We start from the raw sequence: 22,950 nt of genomic DNA, 5'->3' as shown, positions 1-22,950 counted from the left end.
AGCATATGCACATATTGGTTTATCTATATACCTTTTTCATGATGAAGATGTAGATAGCAATCTTATTTCTTCTTCCATTCAAGAGACAAAGGAGAAGGACCACAGCACTTTGTTTTGTCCTGTATATATATTATGCCAACTAATATGAATGTGTCAATCTCCATCACAAAAATAATAAATAAGATTTGTCAAAAAAAAAAAAACCTCTGTAGATATGTAGGCATTAATTGATTTCCTTCCATTCCATTCACACACACTTGCCTTCATATATATATATATATATATATATATATATATATATATATATATATATAATATATATATATATATATATATATATATATATATATATATATATATATATATATATATGTATGTATGTATGTATGTATGTATGTATGTATGTTTCCTTTCTACCATTCTTGAATATTGGTTTCCTAATATATATATATATATATATATATATATATATATATATATATATATATATATATATATATATATATATATATATATGTATGTATGTATGTATGTATGTATGTATGTTTCCTTTCTACCATTCTTGAATATTGGTTTCCTACCGTAAATATAGTTAGCAAGCAGGTTGGTGATGACAGTTTCACCATATTGTAGCTCACTTTCTTTCCTTTTTCTAATTTTTTTGTCACAGCTCCATATCCAATATAATAACAAGAAAAAATCCTCATCTACCCATTCACAAATCAAGTTACATTGTTAACTTTTAAAAACAGCTTCAAATTGCAGATATACAGATGACAAACAAACAAGGAAAGCCAGTGAGTGCAATTAATTTCTGTGGGGCTTCTTGACTTGATAGAAATTATACAAGTTTCTTGCAGTGGTAAGCCAGTGAATAACATACTGGTTTAGAGACATGAATAAGATATTGTCTATTTTGAACATAATTCATCACTTTTTAGGTATGTGATCTAAAACCCATCTTGATAATTTAATTGGTTATCTTAGCATCTATAACTCATACATACCCAATATTTATGTTTTATTAATATGAGATTTGTCTGAAAATGTCAGATAATAGGGGGTTTGCAATATTCAAAGCCCTAATGAATAGTTGTCTATGCTCCAATAATTGAATATGACAAACACCAAAGGCAATCCCGTGATCCGTTTTTATTTTACAAAATTTCCCAAGTTCCATCAGTTTTGGTTTTAACTGCATTTTGATGGACTTTTTATTGATTTAATATTGAAATGAACTGAGACAGATAAAATTTTGGCAGTTCAGCATATATAATGAAGAGCCATCAAAATTACACGTTTTTTGAACCAGCTTAGCTTTATATCTCCAAAGTGTGAATAGAGGGCATTGATTTGAAGCCGCCATTAAAAACCAGTTTGACTGGTAGTTGGATTATTAAATAAGAGATTACGTGACATTAATTGACATGTTCTTTTCTAAGCTGGCCATTGCTTGCACCTAGAGCTGGCTGAGCTCCACAGCTGAAGCCTCCAACAATTTAAAACGCCAAAAATAAGCCTTCAGTCTTGGTATAAATTTGTGGGCTGAGTTCAAGATTCAGTGAATATACATATTTATTTATTCAACAACTTACACTGTAATTTTTAGAATAAAGATGGAGAAATTTTCTTTCCATATGCAATAATGATTCACGTTCGCAAGTCCATTAAATCGAAAACGACCTCCTCTTTGGGAAGTAGTTCATCAAGACAATACACACAAGAAAATATAATTCTGGAAATTTTGACCAAAAATTCAAGTTGGCAGATTTCTTACGTGATTACGATGCAACTCTAATTTTATTTTGCAATGCATTGTAGACCTATCAGAATTTCCCAACAAGTCTTTGATGTAACCATTTAAAGCATTTTCAATGTTGCAGTATAATGTTTCCAATCACAAGTAACCTTATTTTCAAATTTGTTCTCTGAAATTTCTTCCTAGTTCAGTCATTCTCATATACGTGTCTTACTTATGATAAATTAAGGTCAATGCTAGACCTAACTTGTATGAAGAAAATGGTAAAAAGTTTCTTCAGGATTTTAAACGAGCCAATACAAGATAATAACTTTTACTCAACTGAAAATGTTAAATCAACAATACCAGTGAGTTAAGTTCATCTACGTATTGTATTTACATTTGTTTGCATTATTTAACTTTCAGGATGAAAGTAATGAATAATTTTGTAATTACGTAAAGAGATAGACCCAGATAATTGAACAATGAATTTAAATATTGTTTTTTGCAGGATATGTAAAAGTAGATAGTGAAACAGTGAAGATTCATATTTTCTTTGGTTTGTAATTTTACTTGAGTCATGGCACAATAGTATTTTTGGAAATCAATCATATTAGATGGTTTTGTCTCTTTCTTTTTGTTTATTTTTGTGACAGATTACTAATCATGGTGATGCTGCCATCGATCACTGCACAGTGGACATTGACAACATGGGGTACTTCATGATTGGATTACCAAATTCACTTTGCTTTTTTGAGGTATTTTTTCTTCATCTTTAATCCTAGTAATCCAAGAAGGAAAAGAATCTAGCACCGGCAGACTCTGATGATGCCCACCATGAAACTCACATTCTCTCCATGTGGTTTCAGCTTTGTCGAATTTTAAGCATGGCCATACCAACAACCACCACTCATTTTCTAAACTCCATTTTATAAATAAATAAATATATATATATATATATATATATATATATAGCTGAGCTTCTGAAAGGTCTATTATAAATATTTTTATTTTCTACAGCCCACCTCAATTTTAATGTTTTTGACTCTTTGTTCACTGTGGCACAACACAACCCGTCTCCAGGACCACTCTTTTTTCCCTTATTCTATTCAAATTAATGTTCTTGAGACTCTGCAATAATTGCAACAACACTAGTTTTTGGTTTTTATCATTCTGCAACAGCACTTCTTTTGCACTATGTGATTTACCATGGCTTTTAGTTATAGCTTCTAGCCGAGCCGTGCAACCCAATTTTATACGCATTTGGAACAATGATGTTGACTGAGATTAGAGCCGTCAAATGTGTTAAATTTAAAAGGGTCCTTCAATGATCTTCCTCAATAGACACTCACATTTTACTAATCTGAAAGTTTATCAGTTAAAGCATAATTAATCTATATATATGGCAGTGCTGGTGAAGCAAAGGCATTTCTGAATTTGATTGCGGGAATAGATCACATCTTACATGATTTTTTTCTTTTTGGTAAAGACATAATTATTATTTTTGTTTTTTTGTTTGTTATTTCTCACCAAATCCCACCATTGTCAACCATACTGGATGACTTTCTTACTGCTTAAATGATCATTTAACCCATTGTTTTTGAACCACGTCTCTTCTCACTCTTTCTCTCTTTGTTATAGAATCTTTCTCTTCCTATCTGTGTCTATTTCTGGTAGCTTAAAAAATAATAATTAACATGAGCAAAGTGACCGCTTTCATATATTAATATTATTCTTGATTATGTTTAAGCTCTTTTCTCTAGCTTTGCCATTGAGGTGTGTATAATTTGTTTGAACTCAACTGTTATTGAAAATTTTAATCTTCGTGGGTGAAAAAATTATTGCAAAATCTTCACAGGTAGTGCTGTTTTGGGTTCAGTTTTGTAGGACCAAGTGTTTCTGTTTTTTGGGTCAGAGAAAGCTCAGATCTTTATTACTCTTCTGAAATTTTTTCTTTCTTTTTTGGAGCTCCAAAACAAGAGCCAATAAAGTAAGCACTTTGTGTATGAAGGTTTTTCTGCTTCCCAACTCCAGTTTTTGTTGGTTTTGCTTAACAAAATTTCAAGCTTTTATGCCTATCTTTGAGATTATTGGAACTAAGATGTTATTTCTTTTTTTCTCATCAAAGTGAGCAATTCGAGTCTGAACACAACAGGAAAAACATTGATTACTACTACTTCACTTGTTGTGTTAATTATTAAGTATTAAGTTCTTTGCTCATCTGATAATGATCAGTTTCTTTTCAAGCTTCACAACTACCAGAAGAGGAACACTCTTCTCCTCTCCGGATTACTATGAGCTTTAGCTCCTTAGTGGAGTTCCACTTCTTTTCTTGCAACAGTAAACCATGTTAGTAACCAGATATGTCACTGCTTGAGCAAGAATTCATTTGCAGCTGATTCACTGGTGGGTTTTGTATCAGTTTGAACTTAAGTTTTTTGTGTTAAAATGGCTACTGGGGTTCCAGAGAATATGAAGAAACAGCTTGCCCTTGCCGTGAGAAGTGTTCAGTGGAGCTATGCAATCTTCTGGTCCATTTCAGCTTCACAACCTGGGTAGTGAAATTTCCAATTCCGCGGTTATTCTTGTTTCTTATACTTCATAATCTTTGTTTTCAAAAAGAAGAAAATATATAATTACTATGTATGAAGTATACAATTTTGTTTTCTTTTTTTCAACTTCTGGTCCTGGCTTATAAATTTCTCTAATGGGTTTGCTTGAGATTTTGGTACTTTGATGTAGAATGGGAACTGTGTACTTCTGGATTTCGGTATTTTTTGCCGTCAAGGCAGAAAAGTTGACCTTTTATCTTTATATTTCGTCCATCTTCATTTTGCTTCCCTCTCTACTTTTTGGTTTTAATCTTCATGTTAGCTTTAGATTGCAAATAATCTCCTGTACCTCTACATTCGTTGTTATAGTTTAGAAAATGTTTAGTATGAACTGATTTGAGCTTCATGGCTTTGATATCACAATCTTTAGTTGTCTAAGGATTTGATTCTCTTAGATATATGGTTTTCCAGGCCTCAAATGATCTCTGTCTCTCTATGATTTTAATCATAGATTGGTCAGTTTTTGTATGCAAAAAATTGATTGCAATGTCAACCTCTTAGGGTCTTGGAATGGGGTGATGGCTACTACAATGGAGATATTAAGACCAGAAAAACAATTCAAGCAGTGGAACTCAATGCTGATCAAGTGGGTCTGCAAAGGACTGAGCAATTGAGAGAATTATATCAATCCCTCTCCGCCGGGGAGAGCAGTCCACAAGGTAGAAGACCATCGGCAGCATTATCCCCTGAAGATCTCTCTGATACCGAATGGTATTTTCTGGTTTGCATGTCATTTGTATTCAACATTGGTGAAGGGTAATTGTCTTTCAATCTCTATGATTAACCATTCAAATTGCTTGCACATTAATCTTCATTTGTTGTTAATCTTCCCCTATACTGTTGTTAGGTTGCCAGGAAGGGCATTGGCTAATGGTCAACCTATTTGGCTATGCAATGCTCATTATGCAGATAGCAAAGTATTCAGTCGTTCTCTGCTCGCAAAGGTACAATGATGTTTCTTAGCTCAAAATTTGATATTTCATCTAATGTATCAGTTGATGGTATATTCTTAATTGTGGGAGAAACTAAACAGTTTATCTCTGTATTTTTTTGTTTCATGTTTGAATTTGTCTTGACTGGTTCCATCAGAGTGCATCTATTCAGGTACACTGTAGTTATTGGTTGCCCCCCTGCATATTTTTTAATATTCCATCAATTATGTTCATCCATAGAAACTGAAAACATATTCAAATAATTATTCAAATCTATAACAGGCATCTACTTGAGTTTTATTGCAAGCACATCCCTGTAACTGTACTATGGCAACATTTCGTAGAGATTTTAGGAGCTTCAGATGTTCATAAACCTCATTCGTTAAAGCTTTTGTACAACTAGGAGCTATGGTTAGTCATGTTTTCTCTTCTTTTGAGTTTCAGACAGTTGTATGCTTTCCATTTTTGCGAGGCGTGGTTGAACTGGGTGTAACTGACCAGGTAAGTTTTCTGTATTTCTGTTTCAATGTCTCATTCTGAATTTCGCTCCTTGTACATTTTGATGCAATGTACTCATCTTGCTCTTCTATTTACTTTCTAGGTTTTGGAAGACCCTGGTCTAATTCAACACATTAAAACTTCACTCTTGGAGACTCCATATTCTATGGTTTCCGGTAAGTCCAGCGGTGCTGGGAATGTGAGAGATAATAAAGATTTTGCTTGTGCTGTAGTCAATCTGCAGATGCTTAAGAGCACAATGGTTCCCGTTGTAGGTTGTGAAGTGTTAGAAACAGCTTCTCCCAGCAGTTCAAACGGCATTGAGCCCAACCAACCAGCAGAAGGTTCATTTATGCTTGAAGGCATAAATGGGGTGGCTTCTCAAGTACAAAGCTGGCAGTTCCTAGATGATGAATTCAGTAACTGCATCCATCATTCTGTGAACTCTAGTGACTGTATATCTCAAACATTTGTTGATCCTGGAAATGTTGTCTCTGATCCCATAGATGGCAATCACACTAAACAAACTTCATCGGATCCTGGAAGCAAAGATTTACACTACCAAACTGTTCTATCGGTCCTTCTAAAGACCTCCCATCAGTTAATTTTGGGGCCACATTATTACAATTGCAATCGTGAATCCAGTTTTGTAAGTTGGAAGAAGGGTGGATTGATGAATGGTTTGGTACAGAGAGATGTGATCCCACAAAAATTATTGAAGAAGGTTTTGTTTGAAGTTCCTTGGATGACTAATAATAGATTAGCTGAATCACCAGACGATAATGGCATTAAAGACAGTCTTTGGAGACCAGAGGCTGATGAATTTGCTTCAAGCCATGCATTGTCGGAGAAGTTGCGAAGAGATAGACTAAATGAAAGATTCATTATTCTCAAATCAATAGTTCCTTCTATCAGTAAGGTAGTTAAAACCTCATTACTTGTGGTTATTGTTCATCAGAATTTCATCACTCTCTATTTATTTCTGCTTGTTTGTGCAGTTCGACAAAGTATCCATACTAGATGACACAATAGAATACCTGCAAGAGCTTGAGAGGAAGGTTGAAGAACTCGAATCTCACAGAGAGTTACCAGAGTTAAAGGCAAGAACAAATGTAAAGCGCAAGGATTCAGTTGAGCGGACATCAGATAATCATGGCAACAACAATATCAGTAATGGAAAGAAGCCATTGCTAAATAAGAGAAAGGCTTGTGACATAGATGAAATGGAACCAGACATCGACTACATTGCTCTAAAAGATAGCTCAACAGATAATATAACAGTCAGTATCAATGACAAGAATGTTATAATTGAAATTAAGTGTCCTTGGAGGGAGGGAGTCTTGCTTGAGATCATGGAAGCTTTAAGCAATCTTCATTTGGATTCTCACTCAGTAAAATCATCCACCATTGAAGGCATTCTTTCACTCACAATCCAATCCAAGGTATATATTTTATCTTTTTAATGTGTCTCTTACAGAACATGATTATACACACGACCGATTGCCAATTCTCATAACCATGTGTCTGCCTGCGTCTATCTGTTGCAGTATAAGGGATCAACTGTCACCCCGATGGCAATGATAAAACAATCACTTCAAAGAGTTGCATGGAAATGTTGAATCTTGTTTTCTGCTCACAACTGTAGAATTTGTTTAATCCTACAATCGCAGCTTTAGTTGTTTGATTTTATAGTGTAACAAGGAAAGGTTCAATGGACTATAATTCCAGGGAATTTCCTGAGTGTAGAGAAATTAAACTTATTCTGCATGGTGTAATCTTATTCAATATCAAAGTGTATACTCTTATACTCAAAACTTGTGCAATCCAATGACTTGAACTTATCCAATATAAATCCACAAATTAACAGCCCAGATAGATGTAAATTAGCAAAGATGCTATGCCACAAGTTGAGGCATAGTCATGTTCTCTTGAACATGGCAGCTCTTACTGAAAGAAAGAAATTGAAAATGCTTTTACTGACACAAGTTAAAAACTATTTCCCAGAAAGAAATCTGTACTGTGAGTTGTTAGGTTATTCTGTTAACCACCAAAATTAGAAAAATTATGCTGCATAACCCTAAATTTTATATTGTGAAAATTTGCAAGTGCTTAAATTGATGGTTGATTTTATATAATCTAATGGATTATACTATATTGCTGCAGCTCGCCTAGTAATGTTACTGGGTCTGGCTCAACTTTTTCCCAGAAAAAACAGGGAAATGAGACTCCCTGGAAATTGATTGTTGGTTACATCTTAACAATTCAAGAGTTCATAGACTATCAAACTAATCTCTAGTTATATGGGATACTCATATATACACAGTTTCTCTCTCGTGTTTTGTTAAAGTGGTATAAACAAGAAAATAATAAAATGGCAGTACTGAAACATGGTACAATCACAAGAAGAAAGAGTAGGTTAATTTTGTGGATGCATGAAAGACACAGTACTATGCTTAAATTCTGAATGAACAAACATAACTCTCTCTACACTTTACAGATTTCATGACTCACGTTTTGATAAAAATGACCCACCGAATCTTTGGACAGAAGGACAAAAGTGAAGAATATTTCGGTGGCAAAGATCAGCTTTAATTTTCACCTAGGTATAAAGTTCAGTTGCAACAAGCAAAATGAAAGTGCACTTAAAACTCAATCAAATCTATTCAAAAGTAGGGAACAGAGGATATTAAAGTAAATCATTAAACCTTTCCTGATTTTGAAAATCTATGCTAATGTTATATCAGAGAGAAAGAAGAAATGAAAATCTGGCACATGATTAAAAGGGTCAAGAATGCCGAGAATTCTGCATAGTCTTACGAAACAAGCAAGTTGTATATTCAAAAGCGAATTATTTCTTTTCTGTCTATCCAGTTGTTTCTTTTGAAAGTGGGTATTATCTTGTCATTCATTTGATTTGGTCATTTACAGTCTTGTAAATAATGGACATGTGGAAGCTGTCACCTTTCGTTTGGAGAATCTAATTTGATCACCAATTGACAATCTTAATGAATCTGTAAGAACTGAATTTCTACCCATATTTGTCTTAACACAGCCATTTAATTTGATTAATCATGCCACAATCAGTGAAGTTCAAAAGGGAAATTGAAGTTCGGATTGGCTTGAACCAAGCTTAAGTCCATAATGACTAATTTGAGCCAATTGAATATATAATCGCAAGATTGTTGATAAATATACAATGTCACCAACATGATTGGCAACGTCATCAGTAGATCAACAATATCACCAAAGGGAGTTTTGAACCAAACTAAAATTGAATTTTCAAACTAAAGTTTCAACTCAAATTTAGTTTCAAATCAAACCGAACAAGCTCAATTAGCATCCAATCTTAATCGAAGTTGTACCTCAACTCCACATTTGTGAATTGTGAATTTGTGATCACCAGAATAGAGCCATTTTTGTCCATTAACTTTGAAAAGCCACAACAGTTTTTGAGATACACAAATGGAACAGAAATGCTTCTGGAATGGGCGCGGAATGGTGTAAACCATTCTCAGATAAAGACCCCCATTTGTCAAAGCAATGAAGTACAGACAAGAAAACAAGTCAAAAGATAACAAAAGGCAAATGTAATCAGATTCATCCACTGTATTATTTATACCACACAACTCACACTCCACAAAAGTTGAATTCCAACTCCCCTGTGAATTAGTCACCATCACCTAGTACTTACTAGAATCCTTACTGGCAAAATACTGTTTATGTTCCGTATCCTTTATTTATTTCACCCATTTTTAAATGCATTTTACCGTATGAACAAAAGACAAATATTTTTCCTGCTCATCAATCACATCTTGACCTATCTAACTATATAAGATCTAACTTTCCTCTCTTATTATTAGACATGTCAATTAGATCGGGCCAAATGAAAGCTCAGTCCAAAACACAAAAAAAGTCCGACCTGATATTGTAGAGTGTCGGGCCAAATTTAGGATTTTAATATTAGGCCCATGAGCTGACTTCATCCGGCCCAATACTGTTTATAAAATAAAAAAAAAATTTCTAGACGGTATAAGCAAAAGGTAACAGAAACAGAAAATTTGCTTCTTCTACCTTGGTCTGCTTCTGCCAAGGTAGAAGTAGATTTATGCTTCTCCATAATTTTTTTTAATTAATTAATTAATTTAAATAAATCTATTATATTTTCTTTTATTTTCACTTTTATTTATAAATCTTTTAATCTCTCAATTTCAATTATTTCATTATATTTTTAATCTTATTAACTCTCTTTCGAAAAATATCTAAATTCGTAAATAATAATTCTTTATATTTACAATTTCATTTTTATTTTAATTTTATTATTACAAAATATTATAAAATATCTAAATTCACAAATAATAATTATTTATCTTTGAAGAATTCAAAAATTTAAATATAAAAGATGAGTAAATAAATGTTATATAGTAGATATATTTTATTTATGTTTTATAATTTATACCGTATGTAAATTAATTTATTTGTACTATGTTATCAATTTATAATATTTTTTATCATATAACCACGGTATTCCTCCGCCATAATTAAAAGATTATAAATAAAATATTCGGGATACTATTATCGGTTTTAATAATTAAAAAAAATTTATGTTAAAAAATTTTAATTAATTTTTTTTAAAATTGATTAAATGGGCCGAACCGACCCGATTAAAACCCAATCCAATTAAGGCCTGTTATTATATGGGCCGGGCTTTGGGCCTTTATATTTCAATGGACCGACACAACCCAAAGGCCCATTACTATTTAGGTCTTAGACCCGACCCGACCCATTAACCCAATGGGCATCTCTGCCTGTTCTCATTGTAATATCTCAAAAGGAAGTGAAAACACTTAAATTCACAAGTGGGATTGTTGCTGATAACATGCTATTTTATTCCTGCAAAATCTTTGACTGTATATGCAATTTTCTCAAATTTACCTACTTCATTGCTCTCTCTAAACTTAAGATAATCCAAGCAAACAAAGGACTTGTATAATCTTGGAGATCCTTCCCCCACTATTTCATCTGGTGCTAAGATCACCTTTTCATCTTCAAAGCACCAGAAGAAGGCCAGTGAAAGGCGATTTACTTGTCGCTTTAAAACAACCCTATGTTCGGATGACCTTAATCTTCCATTACTCCAAGCCTGCAACAAATCTCCAATATTAACAACTAAAGAATTGTCGCATGGGCGTATGTCCATCCATTGCCTGTTATCAGACCTCATCTGAAGTCCACCAATCCCATCCTGATAGACTACTGTTATACAACTCATATCTGTGTGCATTCCAAGTCCTTCAACATCTTTTCCTGCTACCATCTCTGGCGGTGTATAATTTACTAACCTTAGATACCCTTGACAATTAATAAATTCAGCATCATAAAACTTTCTTTCGTAACTATTTCCCAGACTTGTCAATATAATCTTAATAATTGTCTTTGATAACTCCATCATTTTGATGCCATACTCTTGCAATATCTCACTAAGAAATGGAAGAGATAAAAAATACACATAAGTACACAAAAACGATCAACAAAACTGTAGCACAAAGATAACAAAAAATATGTTACCTAAATTCTGAGCTCTGTTGAGCAAAGAGCACGTCAGCAGAAGCCTTAGCAGAGGCAAAGAAGTCTGGTCCAGACACTCGAAGGCTCTCAAAATAAGGTGAAGCTACAAAATGTGGAGTGTAGGTTTTGATGCTTGACAATGGACCCAGCATGAGCTTGATATCTGTGGGATTACTAAACATGAGCCTGGAAAGTGAACAAACTTTGTTAAACATGTTTTCAGAGATACCGTGGTTGGTGACATAGAAAAAACCCCATTCTTGACAAGCTCTAGAAAGGGTAGACAGAAAGGAGGGATGCACTGGTTGGGATAAATCTAGCACAGGAAGCTCAACAGAAATCTGCAATTGTGACATAATTACACAGGAAAATAGAATAGTTTGCTATGAAGGGTTCAAAATTTAGTGATAAGTTTATATAGAGAACCATTGACAGAATTTGTATAAAAGTCTATATGCTCAATTTTCAAATTGATCTTTTTCATATATGTATCATAATCACTGTTGTCTGCCACTAATTATAACAAGATATGAATTCATTTTTCAGGCAAATCTGAACACACCTTTACAATTATGATTGGTCAGGTCTAGTGATGCAATGAGACAAGTGATTGTGGCTATCTTAATCAACACTATTAATGGTAAATCAACTTTAAAGCATACCAGAACCACTATGATGGTGGAGACCACAACCCATAATCATCTCTCTAATAGTTCTCAATACCAATGCTACTAAATATACAAAATACAACCACTAGTGACAAAATCAATGATAGTATCAGAACACTGAAGCTGTCAAAACCTGCTATTTCAAGAAGAATCAAGAGACGCCAGGTTGCTCAAGCAAGAATTAAACATTACTCAGTTCTAGCTAACAAAATTTTGATGGTCAAGTCACAAATTCACATCAGCAACACAATTCTCACTAGGCTTGAAAATATCAAACATGTTTTTCACAAAAAATACATCAAAAGACTCAAAATGATAAAAAACAAAAAACCATAAATTAAAAAACAGTATGGTCATAACTATAGCATAAAAATGAGCTAACATAAAATTTCCATACTAACATTTAAGCTATTGATTCTCCAATATGTATTACCCTCTGTTAATTAGGCAAAATGGAAACCTGCTGAGACATCAACCATGATAAAATCCTGCTTGACCGCAATTACTTCTTCCCAACTTAAGGAATTATAGACAGAGAGAAGGTATTAATTAATGCATCATCTTAATTCTACAGATCACAAAGTCTGTTACTTCCCATTCATCCCTCAGGCAACCAACAGATGATCATTCCCACTCAATTGTAGATGGAGGCTTGGATGTGATGTCTTGAACAACTCGGTTTACACCCCGAACATTGTTACAAATTTTTCTTGCTACATCATCAAGGAATTTGTGCTCAAAATAATACCTGGAATAAGAAAATATGGTATAGAATGGATATTAACCACACAGCAGCTAAATAATAATCTACAAGATAAAAAGAAACGTACAGTGACTCTAGAAACAAATTTGACAATAATTTTTTTTTGTATGTTAAACTTTTTATCTTGTATTATTTGCTTTAGGACCCCTCAAAATCTTCCACCATGATCAATTGCTGCAATATGGGTGGCCATAGGGTAGAATAGTCATAGAAAGGAGATGAAAACTAAAGTATTAAGCTTGAAAATAAACAAGATTTTTCATCACAATAATTGCAGGATAGTCATAAATTCAGGCACATGAGCATAACATGATCAACAGAAGATATCAATGTCTTATTTTAATTGTTTTGCAAGAACTCCGCATAAATGGTGTGTAATACTACCACTGGATGTTCCCATTATGATTAGTGTCAAATCTCTTATGGTCATCTCCTCATCCTAGGTGATCTCATGATCAATGTCACCTCATTGGCGAAAATACTAGATGCAAAAACAGGGAATTCAACTAGGTGATAGATTCACAAAATAAATGGTTCCAATGGGGCACATAAATTTAGAAGCCCAGCTAACTGCATGTAGACATGCTTATATGGTGTGTTAGCTCATAAACATATAGACAAGAAATCATCAACATTGACATAATCACAACTGTCCTTAATCTTAAATTGTCTCAAATTCCACAAGTTCTGCCACTGCTTCCAACCGATTATACAAAAAAAATCAATTAGGTTGAGATAATAACAAAACATTTATCAAATTATAGAAACCAGTTTGACAATAATTCCAAAAACCAGAAGAATCTAGCGTCACACATCTGACACAATGAAAAAGAAGTGATGCCTAGGTGACAAAAGAAAGTATAAGGAAAACCACCTCTGCTTTACCATTGGTTAATTGTAATTCTTAAAACTGTGAATTCATGGAAATGATAAGACTGCTATTTTACACAATGCCAAAGCAAGCACAGGAATCCCAAGGTTTCATCTTTCAACCAAAAAAAAAAAAAACTATTTTCAACAATTATCGCGCTGAAATTGCACTAAACATGTGAAAAAAATGAAAGCTTACCAATCTGCAGTCATTCCATCTTGGCTCGTGACAGCTCTAAGAGCAACAACATGCGAATGTGTTCTCTGATCACCTTGAACTCCAACTGATCTTACAGGCAAAAACACTGCAAAAGCTTGCCAAATTGAATCATAAAGCCCAGCATCCTTGATTGATTGAATGAAAATTTCATCCACCTAAATAAAAACAGGAAAAGATATCATATAAACTAGTGTTGAAAGATGAAATGTGATTCCCAATCCATGCTTAAAAACACATACCAAGCGGAGGATATCTAATGCATTGCCATCAGTTACATCACCTAAGACTCGTACTGCAAGGCCAGGCCCAGGGAATGGGTGACGCTTTAAAAATGGCTCTGGAACATTCAAGATTCTCCCAAGTTGACGAACCTTCATAAATGAGTGAAAAATATAATATCAGAATATTATGAGAGCCAAAAAAGAAATAATATCATTTTGAAGTAGTACTGAACAAGCAGGAAAATTGAGAGAAAAAACCTCATCTTTGAATAGAAGTTTAAGTGGTTCAATGAGCTTCAACTTCATGTCCTTAGGGAGGCCCCCAACATTATGATGGCTTTTGATTGTATGGGAGCGGGTTCTTCCTGTTCCAGGTGGCGGGCATGATTCAATTACATCCGGATACAAGGTTCCTTGGACCAAGTAAGCAGGTTTCTTTCCTAATTTCTGCTCCAACTCATGGGCAAAAGCATCAAAGACACATATGAATTCCTTTCCAATTATCTTTCTCTTCATCTCAGGATCTACCACACCTTTCAGCTTACTAAGAAACTGATCTGTGGCATCAACACAAGTTACTGGTAGATGTAGATCCTTTTCAAAGGTTTCCATAACTCGTTCTCTCTCTTTGTACCTACAGAAAATAAATAATAGCTTAAAAATCTTACTAGACAGAAACTGAATGACAAATAATAAAAAAATTTAATGATTTTTGTAAACCTTAAAAAGGAAAACCCGATCATTAACTCACCTTAACAAGCCATTGTCAACAAAAACACAGTGAAGCCTATCCCCAATTGCCTTATGAACAAGAGTCGCAGCAACTGTGGAATCTACACCGCCAGATAGAGCACAAATGATATGTTCGTCCGGCCCCACCTTGTCCTTGATTATTCTAATTTCTTCATCCAATACATTTTCCATCTTCCAGCCAGCACTAACTCCACAAACATCAAAGATAAAAAAACGTAGTGTTTCCATCCCTTCAGGAGAGTGTGTCACCTACACAAAATTCAAAAGTCAAAACTATTCAAGATAGAACTTTACGTGCCAATACAAATACCAAATTCAATAATTAAAAACAAAGAAGCAAAACGAAACACCTCCGGATGATACTGAAGCCCAAAAAGCCTCCTCTCTCTATTCTCAACAGCGGCAACAGCTCCCTGCTGGCTCCTAGCCACAATCTCAAACCCATCAGGTAACAAAGCGGCCTCGTCTCCGTGACTCATCCAAACCACCTGCCGTTCACCCACCTTCTTATTGCCAAATATTCCAGAACTACCCTCCACCACAATATCCATCCTCCCGTACTCCTGTTTCTCCCCAACCCTGACAACACCACCAAGTTTCTGTACCATCAACTGGAGCCCGTAACAGACTCCGAGCACGTATACGCCATTCGACTGGGCCCACTCGAGGAAGCCGGCGGGAAAAGCGGGCGAATCAGGAGCGTGAACTGAGTGGGGCCCGCCAGAGAGAATAACGACTCGTGGATTGTGGGAGGCAATGATTTCGAGAGAAGAAGTGCCGGAGATGCATAGAGAAAAGACGGAAAGAGAACGAATTCGCCTTGTTATAAGGTGGGTGTATTGAGAACCGAAGTCCAGAATCAAAACCAGCTCCTGCCTCTCCATTTTCTTTGGTGGGGTGTGGCTCTGGTTCTGGTCGGTTTGGTTAGGGTTAGGGTTTTATTATAATGTTTGGCGGGAAGATGTGGGATATTCCAACTAACTAGGGTTTAGAAAAACAATACGTTCTTTATTTTAAACCAGCTCCCTCCCGCTTCTCCATTTTCTCTGGTGGGGTGTGCCTCACGTTGAAGCCCAAATTTTGTATGAAACAGTACAACTGCCATGCGTATTAATCCAATCCAAAATTTTTAATACAAGGACCGTAAACATTTCAAAAAAATAAAAAAAATGAGATTAGAGAAAAATTTAAAAGAATTAATTGCTAGAAGCCCATGTTTCAATTACTAATTGAATTTTTGTAAGCATTTCCTTAAGAGTGTTGTCTTGTTGGGCCAAAAATGGCAAGCCTAATATATCATATGTCATATCGTGTTAAGAGCCACAAAAGTGGAATTTCTGTTTACCCACCAAATCTAAGCTCATGACTTGATAGGTTGTGTTTTCGTAAATCTTTTTATGGGTAGACCCACAAAATATAATTTTAAAAATTTTTGAAACCTTAATTATACTAACGTGCTAGCCTTTTTGTGAGATCTCAATACGATTTGTTTTATTTGTGAGTTTTAGCATAACCTACAAAATTTTGGGTTGTGCCTAAATTTTGTAGGTAGTGTTAAATCACATATTGGTATAACTCATTGTCACCTCTCTGATTATAACCGATCTTATACCATGCTCCATTATATACTTTTTTAGCGATATTATTTACTGTTCCAACGATATTGTGGATCTCATCAACAATCTTCTTGCAACATCATGCATCAATTCGAATAAATTCAAGTTCAAACTTATACTAAGCATTATAAATTGGAGCCGACCTTAGTTCAAATCTACTCTTTAAGGCATAGCCATATACTAGACCTTTTACATAAAAAAGAGGTACAAATACAATGAAACATTGCTACAAATCCACCATGAAAACATAATACAATGGAATAAAATTAGCATAATTCATACACAAAGTGTATCATCAGCTACACATTTTTAGTCCATATCAATATTGAGTATTCAGATAAGGCCTCAGTTTACCAAGGCGTTTCATTTCCTTTGGTTTTCTCCTGCATCTCTGTAAACTCAACTGGTTAGACTTCGTTACATGTTTTTGCTTTTGGAGTGCACTTCTCTCTTTTCTTAGATTTGTAATTTATGTTTCACTTTCGGTTTCACATCCTAAACTTACCACAATTTTCTACCTGGGTAATTGGTCAGAATTACTTCCTGACAACTTATGCTGGACATTATTAGGCGGCTAATGTTGTACGATGGTTCGGTTTGTAGTTCATGGCAATCTGTTGCGCATTCTGAGAAGTCCCTGTTTATGTCTCGGCTCTCTTCATGGCTGATGATGACGATACCACCTGAAAAGCTCACTGATGAACGCTGTTTTTCAGTTTCTCAGAGGACATGAAGGCAACTCAATTACCGGTTGAGCTTGTTGCCCAAAATATGATAATGGATAAAGTACAAATCTTTTATAGGTTTTGTTTTTACAAATCATAATGCAGATGAACCACCTTAATCGAACACAGTATAAACATAATATGGATAGTTCATATTTCTAATAACAAGAAATATACAACGGGCACAGTTTTTGTAAACGCTGTTCTAGTTTGGTAGAGCATCCGTTTGGAAGAGGAATTTTGAAAATACTCCGCAACCATAACTGATGGGAGTTGTATATTATTGCAACTGTACCGTATATTGAACCTTGAGCTAGAAATTCAACTTGATGAACCATAAGCAAATATGTTTGTCCCATATAGAACTAATGTATGTCTTTAAATAGGGTGCAGCATTTCAAGTACTAGGAAATCTGTGCTACCTGCGCAAGTTAGCTCTTTGCGGAACTCAGAACTCTTTGCAATTCAGATGAAAGCTCATAGAGCAAAATGTAAGTCTTCAAATACCCAGCTGGTTGCAATTTCCAATATCAGTTCTTCTAGGAGACTTTCTACCATTTCAGCAACTATATCTTCAGCCTCAATTTGGATATTCATCCATGTTTGTGATCTTGCCAAGTCCTTTTCAATAAGTTTATCCAATATTGGAGAAGACTGCTGCACAAGGAGGCTCCAGTCAACATGCTTCATCACCTCATAAACCATATCTTTTGATGGCTGGATTCTTTTGACGAATGATAGCCATGGGGAGCAATTGAAATAACTCTGGCATAACTTGCCAAGGACTTCATTAATATAGGCGAAGAGAAGCATGTGATCCACACAGAATTGGTTAGGCAATACCGCCACTTCATTAAACAAGGATGGATCAAGAAGTTGGTCTGATGAATGGCACTTTATTAGAAGTTTATCCCAATTCATATCAGAGGCTTCCAACATTGCCCTCATATACTTGCACATGGGTTCATGCTCATTTATCACATTATTACCTGAGTTGATCTTCAAATCCACAGGAAACATCATGAGAGCAGCAGAGCATTGTTCAGAATTATTATGTTTTGGCACGGCCGTAAGGTCAGCTGCATTATTTTAATTGGGTAAACTCAGCTGCATATTTGGATGAACAAAAAGAATACCAAGTAAAAATTTAAGACCTGAAAACCTACCAGGCTGAGATACGATGCTTGGAAGGCTAGTGATATTTTCAACAAATTTCTCAAGAACAGATACCTGACTTTGATGCTTCGCTTTATCTTTCATGGCAGCAGAATTTTCAAAATGCTTACTGCTCAAAGAGCTTGAAGTAAAAACATCTTCTGGAGACACTGGTGTAAAATTTTCCTCTGGTGAATCCTGAGAATTCCAAGATTGACGGCAAGAAAAGATGTAAACAAGCATGTTTGAGAGAAGTGAAACAAAAGGCAATAAAAACAGGTGATGGATAGATGCACTCCTGATAACTTGGTTGAAAATTAAGAAAAAATATCGAAGTATACCAATTTTGAGCACTCCAGACTGTTTTCTTCAACTGTGGTGGCTATAACCGCATTCTGATTTGCACCTGTATAGTTTGGCTCATTTGGTTCAACAGCTCCCGAAGAACTAACTTTTCCTTCTTTTGTAGTATTATATGTTTCTACAACCTTCATAGAACCTGCAAAATATGATGACCTTATTAGGCAGAATAACGTACTTGAGCACAACAAATATTAGGATATTAATGAAAATGTACGTATAGCACTAGAAGTGTAGTCTCCAGAAAATCCATTTTCATGCAATTTGGTACCAGAAGGATGACTCTGAGCGATCTTAGATTTTGTACCGAAGGTTTGTGATGTGTGTCTCTCGTTATCAGCCCATGATGGAGCGGCCTTTGAGCTCTGCCTGAGGGAACTTAAGTGGTGGTTCTTATTTTTTCCCCGGATCATGTTTCTCTTCTCAGTGACCATTTGATGATTGGTAAAAGTTGAGAACCTCGTTTGCTCAGCAATAAAGCCATGTTCCCAGTGTCTTCCAGGACTCAATGTAGAGAAGGCATAGTACTCAGGCAAAGAAACAATACTCTCCAGGGTTCTCGGAAACTGATTTCTTGAAAGAACCTCATCTCTATTCGTGAACACCTCAGGGAGATGTTTGATAGACTCCATATACGGATTCAATTCACTTTGTTTAGGATGTCTGACAAATGACAATTTCAAGTTTTCATGGCAAGTGCCACTATTTGAACCAATTTTTTGTTTAGTACCTGAGTCAAAATCTTTTGCCTTGTTGACTTTGTCTCCCATCTTGTTGTCAACGGAACCACAATAGATTTTATGAGGTGAGCTGCTTCCTGTAATCCCCAAATCATTTCCTTTACTGCCATTTCCCAACTTTTGAATGTCCCTAGAAGATTTATGTAGTGTGACAGTTGACAACAATGGCTTCTCTTTTCTGCTTAACCCAATAGCATGTCTCAACATCCTTTTCATATGTTCAAAGGAAAAATATGCAGGTTTACCACTCTGTGCTCTATGTCGTAAGCTATAAAGGGACTGTTGAGAAGAGAAATCTCTGTTTTCACCAGAACTTTTTTGCATGCATGTTGAACCAGAGCTACCAGACTTCAGAAGTAAAATTCTGTTTGAAGGAGGATCAACACTTCTCGTGGATGAGCATCTATCACAAGTTTCTGACAATTTAGTCTCCTGATTTTTCACCTGGGAATCACGCAGATCTTGGATATGCTTCACTAACAAAGAATTCGGATCATGTAGCAGCTTTATGAATAATCCCTTATTGCAATTTAATATCTCCAATGCATCCAAGAAATGTTTTGACCGGTTGCTTCCCCGATCTCTACTATGGCATTTTCCTTTGATGATCTTCTGATTTATAAACGCTTCGGTCGCCTCACTCATCTTAACTTTCAAATTGATCTCACTAAGCTGGTCATTTATCTGAGAACTGCCTCTTCTATGGCAAACTTTTCCAGTTTTAGGATGCACCTGATTGCAGGATGTTTTGGTTGAGGCTGCTCCATTGAATGTTCTTGAAGACATGCCCACCGAATTTTCAAAAGGTTGATCAGAAGAAGGCCGTGTATGAACCGCATTTTCAATGTCCTTGCAACCATGTCTCCTAAAGCTCATGTTTGCCTCTCTTCTGTGGTTCTTTTCTAAGCCATTCTCAGTACCTGTAGTAATCTTCTTCTTAATCCGCAGCGCGCTACCCAGCTCTGCTTCCCTTATTATATCTGCGTTAGCATAATCTTTTGTCAGAAGTGTTTTCAGAATTAAATCCATAGCAATTTATAAGAGCAACATTGGCATAATCTATCAAGAACAAAGTTAAAAGATCATCATATCATTCTTAAATTATATTGATGAATTCTTACCTGCAACATTTGAATAGGGTCGTTCGCGATTAGAAATCATTTCCTTGTTGGAATGACCTTGACTAAAGTCAAATAAACCATTCAAACACCATGCACAGCCAGATTTGCATTTCTCACATATAGCAAGGCTCTCAGGCGAATGCTTCTCCATGCTTAAAGCATCAAACCTGGAAATAATAATAAAAAACTACACATCAAGCCTAATTCTGCAGCACAGATTTTGCAGTAATTCTCCAGTGAGGCATTGCCAGAAACAGAACATATAACATTTTGGAGACTCAGAAAATGGGCTAACTGGGTACATAATATATAATACGAGAACCGCTACTTTTAGAAAGCAGAGCTGAATCAAGTATCCGAAATTCCCAAAACCAAGCATCATAAACAAACTATTACACAGTTAGAGAGAAATAAATTCCCCAAAATAGATCTTGCAATAAAGTAATAACTAAAAAAAACAGCATTGACTTTGCATTTCTTTTAAAGATAACATTTTTACACTGTTACTCTCACGTTAAACATCGGGAGAATCATGAAAGCAGAAAAAGAAGAAACCTCTTAACTTGAGCTGAGTTCATGATCTCCTGAAGACAAAATCCAGAACAAAAACAGTTGAATGTGTCCCTTCTCCTTCCCTCATTATAAATTCGAATATACCCACTTCTTTTATCCTGTGTTGTTTTTCTAGAACTATGCCATTAAAGGGAAACCAAGCAAAAGCAGAGAGGGAGAGTTATTATTATGGGACATCGACACAGTTATTGCCAGAAACCAAACTTTTGTCTTATTTTCTTCACTTTTTATATTTTCCCTCTCTGTTTCTTTCTCACCGACAAACGATGTTGCGGTCAAAATCTTGAAACACTGTCGTTCTTGCATTTTGGGATTCGGGTCTGTTTTTTTTGGTTTGGGGGGGAGGGGGGGGGGGGGGGGGGGGGGGGGGGGGGGGGGTTGGGGGGTGTCGTGTTGGTGGTTTTATAAGGCCGAAAGACTTTTTAACTGTTAAGCTAGTATATATATAATTTTTTAAAAATTTAAATATTTATTCGTCAATTAATTTTTATTAATAATAAAAATACAAAACTATTTAGCTAATAAAATTTTATTTTAATTTTTTATCTTAATTTAAAAAACTCATAATTTTCTTTTATTTTAAATTTTGAAAAGTTATAAATTTTCAATTTTTTCTTTTGTTTTTTTGGCAATCGAACTTTGACTGTAAATCAATAACACGCTTAAATGAAGATCTAACTATAAAAAAATCAAAAGAAGATGAATTATCGAATCAAAGATGTGCGATTAATTTTTGAATGAAGCTTCTCTTGCGTTTTCCCTTTGAATCAACTCTAGATGAAGCTTTTTTTGTACAATTTGTCTTCGTCCACATGGTTCCATCTTCGTCTTCCGACTAATTCAGCTATATTTAGAGAGAGAGAGAGAGAGAACCAACTTCTTGGCCGGAGAGAGAGAGCACTGACAAAGAAAATAGGTTATTGGCCACAGAAGCAAAGGGAAAAAATACAAACTTTAACAAAATGAAAATATAACTTTTTAAAACTTACAATTGGCAAAAATTGTAAGTTTTTAAAATTAAGATTTTTTTTTTACTTTCACTAACTAAATAAAATTTTTATCTTTACAACAAAAATAAAATTTTAATATAAATTAAATGATTGGCGAGCATTTAAATTTTTTAAAAGTTACAAGTAACAATTAATTTTAGACTAAACCTTGGATTGGAATAAGTCTTTTTTGGCCTTTGTATAAATGTTATTTAACCCTAACAATTTTTTACATGACACAATACAAAAAAAATTAAGTTAATATTAAGTTTTTTTTAGGGGTAATTTATTTTAGGTTAACCTGACAAGATTTAAAATTAAATGGTAACTTTTTAAAATTTAATCTTAGAAAAATTTGTTAATTTTCAAACTATAAAATATATATATATAAATTTGTAGGGTTTAATAATAAAATAATAATTTTACTGTTATTTTTGACAAAAAATTTTAACAAAAATTAATTTATAAATAAATATTTGAATTTTTGAATTATCATAAATATATTTTTGAAATTAAATTAAATTTTAAATAAAAAATAGTCCACTAATCTTTTATCAATGTATATTATACGCATAATATGATTGAATAATCAGTTAAAATTTGACTGTAATAATTCTGTTATATTTATAAAATAATTTAATTTATCAATATTTTTATTAATCAATTAGCGTCAACAGTGGTAGTTGTTGGGCCTGGGGACCGACAAAGTGGGCTCAAAGTAACAAAATGCCGGGCCCATAACTGCTACCTTAAAAATAAAAAAGTAAATGTCAATGACATCAATTATAAGAGTAACTAAATTCTTAAATAAAAAAATTTGGTTTAAAATTT

The 22,950-nt window shown here is 34.5% G+C and overlaps 4 protein-coding genes across 11 annotated transcripts; 1 reads left to right on the top strand and 3 right to left on the bottom strand.

Moving 5' to 3' along the window:
- Nucleotides 1-3,358: 3,358 nt before the first annotated feature.
- On the top strand, nt 3,359-7,594 carry LOC123210251 (transcription factor GLABRA 3-like). Of its 3 annotated transcripts, XM_044628502.1 has the most exons (9): nt 3,366-4,293; nt 4,852-5,106; nt 5,198-5,294; nt 5,440-5,454; nt 5,727-5,783; nt 5,884-5,956; nt 6,056-6,699; nt 6,779-7,222; nt 7,328-7,594. In XM_044628502.1, exons 1-9 carry the CDS (start codon nt 4,187-4,189, stop codon nt 7,397-7,399), a joined length of 1,764 nt encoding a protein of 587 aa, XP_044484437.1. In that variant the 5' UTR covers nt 3,366-4,186; the 3' UTR covers nt 7,400-7,594. The 3 variants fall into 3 exon arrangements, with proteins under 3 accessions (XP_044484436.1, XP_044484437.1, XP_044484438.1); XM_044628501.1 differs by having other exon boundaries at nt 3,359-4,293; nt 5,884-6,699; XM_044628503.1 differs by lacking the exons at nt 3,366-4,293; nt 4,852-5,106 and having other exon boundaries at nt 5,201-5,294; nt 5,565-5,783; nt 5,884-6,699.
- Nucleotides 7,595-10,642: 3,048 nt separating this feature from the next.
- Nucleotides 10,643-12,583, bottom strand: LOC123209949 (gibberellin 20-oxidase-like protein). Of its 3 annotated transcripts, none has more exons than XM_044628058.1 (3): nt 12,447-12,583; nt 11,346-11,531; nt 10,643-11,257 (listed from the first exon to the last, which is right to left on the bottom strand). In XM_044628058.1, the coding sequence occupies exons 2-3, from the start codon at nt 11,525-11,527 to the stop codon at nt 10,660-10,662; spliced, it is 780 nt and encodes a 259-aa protein (XP_044483993.1). In that variant the 5' UTR covers nt 11,528-11,531; nt 12,447-12,583; the 3' UTR covers nt 10,643-10,659. The 3 variants fall into 3 exon arrangements, with proteins under 3 accessions (XP_044483993.1, XP_044483991.1, XP_044483990.1); XM_044628056.1 differs by having other exon boundaries at nt 12,415-12,552; XM_044628055.1 differs by lacking the exon at nt 12,447-12,583 and having other exon boundaries at nt 11,346-11,901.
- Nucleotides 12,246-15,954, bottom strand: LOC123209948 (GMP synthase [glutamine-hydrolyzing]-like). The gene is made up of 6 exons (XM_044628054.1): nt 15,191-15,954; nt 14,839-15,089; nt 14,346-14,721; nt 14,106-14,237; nt 13,846-14,021; nt 12,246-12,761 (listed from the first exon to the last, which is right to left on the bottom strand). The coding sequence occupies exons 1-6, from the start codon at nt 15,722-15,724 to the stop codon at nt 12,638-12,640; spliced, it is 1,593 nt and encodes a 530-aa protein (XP_044483989.1). The 5' UTR covers nt 15,725-15,954; the 3' UTR covers nt 12,246-12,637.
- Nucleotides 15,955-17,200: 1,246 nt separating this feature from the next.
- LOC123209946 lies at nt 17,201-21,437 on the bottom strand. Of its 4 annotated transcripts, none has more exons than XM_044628049.1 (6): nt 21,113-21,437; nt 20,558-20,724; nt 18,914-20,416; nt 18,678-18,835; nt 18,348-18,534; nt 17,201-18,260 (listed from the first exon to the last, which is right to left on the bottom strand). In XM_044628049.1, the coding sequence occupies exons 1-6, from the start codon at nt 21,133-21,135 to the stop codon at nt 17,659-17,661; spliced, it is 2,640 nt and encodes an 879-aa protein (XP_044483984.1). In that variant the 5' UTR covers nt 21,136-21,437; the 3' UTR covers nt 17,201-17,658. The 4 variants fall into 4 exon arrangements, with proteins under 4 accessions (XP_044483984.1, XP_044483986.1, XP_044483987.1 ...); XM_044628051.1 differs by having other exon boundaries at nt 18,968-20,416; nt 21,113-21,436; XM_044628052.1 differs by having other exon boundaries at nt 19,004-20,416; nt 21,113-21,436.
- Between the last annotated feature and the right edge of the window lie 1,513 nt (nt 21,438-22,950).

This window comes from Mangifera indica, chromosome 3 (assembly GCF_011075055.1).
Source record: "Mangifera indica cultivar Alphonso chromosome 3, CATAS_Mindica_2.1, whole genome shotgun sequence".
In the NCBI taxonomy this organism is placed as follows: Eukaryota; Viridiplantae; Streptophyta; class Magnoliopsida; order Sapindales; family Anacardiaceae; genus Mangifera; species Mangifera indica.
This window is presented reverse-complemented; position numbering and strand designations above follow the sequence as displayed.